At 40.1% G+C, this 3255-nt stretch overlaps 1 protein-coding gene across 2 annotated transcripts in view; it reads right to left on the bottom strand.

Annotated features, from left to right (window-relative positions):
• Window positions 1-557: 557 nt before the first annotated feature.
• slc49a4 (solute carrier family 49 member 4) overlaps window positions 558-3255 on the bottom strand; it is a 53353-nt gene continuing 50655 nt past the window's right edge. For both annotated transcript variants that reach the window (XM_046054995.1, XM_046054994.1), the window contains exon 9: window positions 558-2446. In XM_046054995.1, coding sequence (XP_045910951.1) covers window positions 2331-2446 — 116 coding nt within the window. In that variant the 3' untranslated portion in view covers window positions 558-2330. The remainder of the gene's footprint in view (window positions 2447-3255) is intronic.

The following is a 3255-nucleotide window of genomic DNA, read 5'->3' as shown; positions in this document are numbered from 1 at the left end:
TGGGAAATGTAGTACATAAAGCTTGACCCATACTAGGGACTAAAAGCCAGGACATCTCGGCCTTTGCTACCTTTATTTTGACCCTTATTTTTCAAATCTCATTAGACCAGCAACTTTATGGAAGAGCAATTGTTAAGTCAAATGTTTAATCATCAATCCAGTCTCAAAAAACGCTGTGCGAACCTGCATGTCAAGCAAGTTGACATAAATGTCTGAGTGACCCTTGTGCATTTAAGCCTATGTGCAGCCTGTAGATGCATAATTCTAGCTTTATATGTTAAAAAAAAAAAAAAAGAGACCTGACGTCATGTTGACATATTTCTATTGCAGCTGCAAACAGAAGAAAGTGTTTCAATTAAATTATTAATAACATAACAGAGCAACAGCCTCTTTCTAGACTCTCAAATTTGTTGCAACAATAATTCTGGCAGTGGGCATAGACGCAAACATCACAAATTAACTCTGGAAAGCATTGAACATCAAAGATTGATGTCAAACAGCTAAAAGGTTATCCAGGGCCAGTTATCTTATTAAGAAAAAGGAAAACAGCAGAAGTGTTAATCTTAAGAATGTTTATTTTTAAGGTAAAGGATTATTAAAGGTGCTGGAAATATTCAACAGACACATTTGTTGTTTTTCCTTTCCACATAACAAGGACAAAGTTGGGAAACCACAGAGTGTGTGCTGTGGAACAGAAGAACACAACCCTCTAACATTATATACAGACAAAATAGTCACAGTGTAGAAGACAGGCAGGCTCAACGCACTTCACTGGGCAATTAAGGCAACACGTTAAAAAGGTAAAACACAACCTTTTCCATTAAGGAGAGTAAGAGTAAAAAACAAAACAAAAAACAAGCTCCAGGGAACACATTACAGAGCCTCCTTGGACCCCAGAGGAAAACACATTAAAACCCTTTGTATTGCTGCTGCGCAAGACAAAGAGGCAAAGGGAAATCATGGACACAGAAAAAATGTGTCTGAGTGACATTTTTCATTTCCCTTGACGTGTTTCTTTGTAGTTATGTACCTCCAGATCAGGAGCTAGTTTTTGTCACAGCTCCAGTTTTATCAGTCAAGGAATCCCTTAAGGTATTTCATTTTTTATCTGCAGACTCTCAGTTGGCGCAGAGACACCTGCTGGTGCTTTGGAGGAAGAGCAGCTTGGCAACTACAACACACCGTAATCCTTGTGTCTGTCCAATAAAATGATCTCCCTCCGTGTGCCTCAGCTGTGGTCGAAATATTCACCAAACATCCTGTTTCAGTGAAACTAGGTGTTAACTGTGTTAGTGTTCAGAAATTTCCAATAAATACTGGCAGGCTACTTAGGAAAACAAATAAAAAACTGTAAAAAAAAAAAACACAAAAAAGAAAATTCCATTATTGAGTTAGATTAAAAGGCAAATGTCCCAGAAATTAATCATAAATAGGCTGAACAACTTCTGAAATATGAAGTGACTCAGCTTCTTCCACGTGAACAGTTCATTGGTGAGGAAAAAACTCAGGGTTTATCCAGTCCCAGCCCGCATCTTTGGCCAGAATCCAATCACCTATCTGGTAGATAATTTTTGCATAATATTCATCTTGAGGGCAATAAAACACAATTTAGTACCTGCCTCTCAATGACCAGCAGTATCACAGGTCACTTAACAACGTTGGGCCAGTTAAGTGAGTCAGCCTGTAGGTTGGAGCAGCACTAAAAAGAAAAAGGTCCCGCCTTTAGCCCCGACGCAGCACAGCCAGGCCTGCTGGTTGGCTGATGAAGCAGTCCTTTTATAATCACCCACTTCCTCGTTATGGGCCGACGCTCAATGCTGATCTGGAGTCGGCGCGGCATTCAGCTTGAAAGCCTTGAGTCAACGTCCAGTTACATAAGACACGATCAAGGAACGGTGAACCGAACAGTCACACGGGGGCGACACAGAGTACAAATTTAAATATTACAGTATCTGTAAACAACAACTATTACTAACAGTCCGACATGCCGTGCCTGGTTAAGAAAATTAAACCATTCACAAAAGTTTGTTTACGTACAAACATAGACTGACAAATAAAGACATGTAATGATATGTTAAACAGTCTTATGGCATTGAGTCAATCACGTATAAAGAGCAAACACTGGTGTAGAATCACTTTGCTTCTCTGCAGCCATACAACAGCAGTCCATAACCACTGTTACCAATATATATATTTACACTCTAAAATCTAAAAAAAAAAAAAAATGTGGGCTCTCCGCTTTCCCTTCATCTCGCACCTTCTGCTCTTCTTTGTGCAAAAACAATTATTCAGTCCATTATTAAGTTGTCGTGTCTTTGCCCTCAGCAGTGTCACACGGAGACAAAGACGTCCAGGTAGAGGCGGTCGTAAGACTCTCTGAAGAAGAGGATGAGGACAAGGCTGAAGAGACAGGAGCCAGTCAGACACCAGTTCAACCACGACAGCTCTGGATAAAGGAGAAGGGGAGAGAGAGGGGAAAAATGTTTGGGTTAGACTGTGAGAAGTCTTTTTTTGAGCTGCCACCACCCCCCACTTTAGAAACTTTATTTATTATATATTATTATTATTAACTATATTTGTTTGCTGTTATTCTTCGCATTTCCACCTTTCCCCCTCCATATTTCCTCTTGCCTTACAAAAAACACAAATAAAACCTTGATGGACAAACATGTATATGGACAATCCAGTACTTTTGTGTACTGGGGCTGTTTTATAATTTGGCTAGTGCCCTTAATTCCAATGATGGGGAATCCCAAAGCTACAACATACTATCATATAATAGCCCACAGGATATCAAACTCTTTTAAGGACCTTTACATAGACACTTATTAGACCACACATCCCAATTTGATAAGATTTTGTCACGAGGTTCCTCATCTGATAGGAATTTTGCTTTTAAATGGTGAATGGTTAATGGTTTGTAACATCACATTCACCCCATTCACACATTGATGAGCAGAGGCTAAGGTACCAACTGCCCACCAGAAACTGAAATTAACTCATTCACACACCAATGGCACAGCCATCGGGGGCAACATGGGGTTCAGTGTCTTTGCCAAGGACACTTCAACATGCAGGACAGGGTAAGCGAGGGATTGAAACCCCGACCTTCTGATAAGTGGACGACTGCAGAGTGTATGACAGCCCCAGCCAAAATAGTCAGACATGTCGTCACTGTGTTACTTATGAATAGAATTGATTTGTGTTGCTTGCATTGGTATCTGTGACGAAATGGTGTTTGCTGATACTGTTTTA

Source organism: Micropterus dolomieu, linkage group LG07 (assembly GCF_021292245.1).
Source record: "Micropterus dolomieu isolate WLL.071019.BEF.003 ecotype Adirondacks linkage group LG07, ASM2129224v1, whole genome shotgun sequence".
Lineage (NCBI taxonomy): Eukaryota > Metazoa > Chordata > Actinopteri > Centrarchiformes > Centrarchidae > Micropterus > Micropterus dolomieu.
Note: the sequence above shows the minus strand (reverse complement) of the source record. Positions and strands in the feature narration are given on the sequence as shown.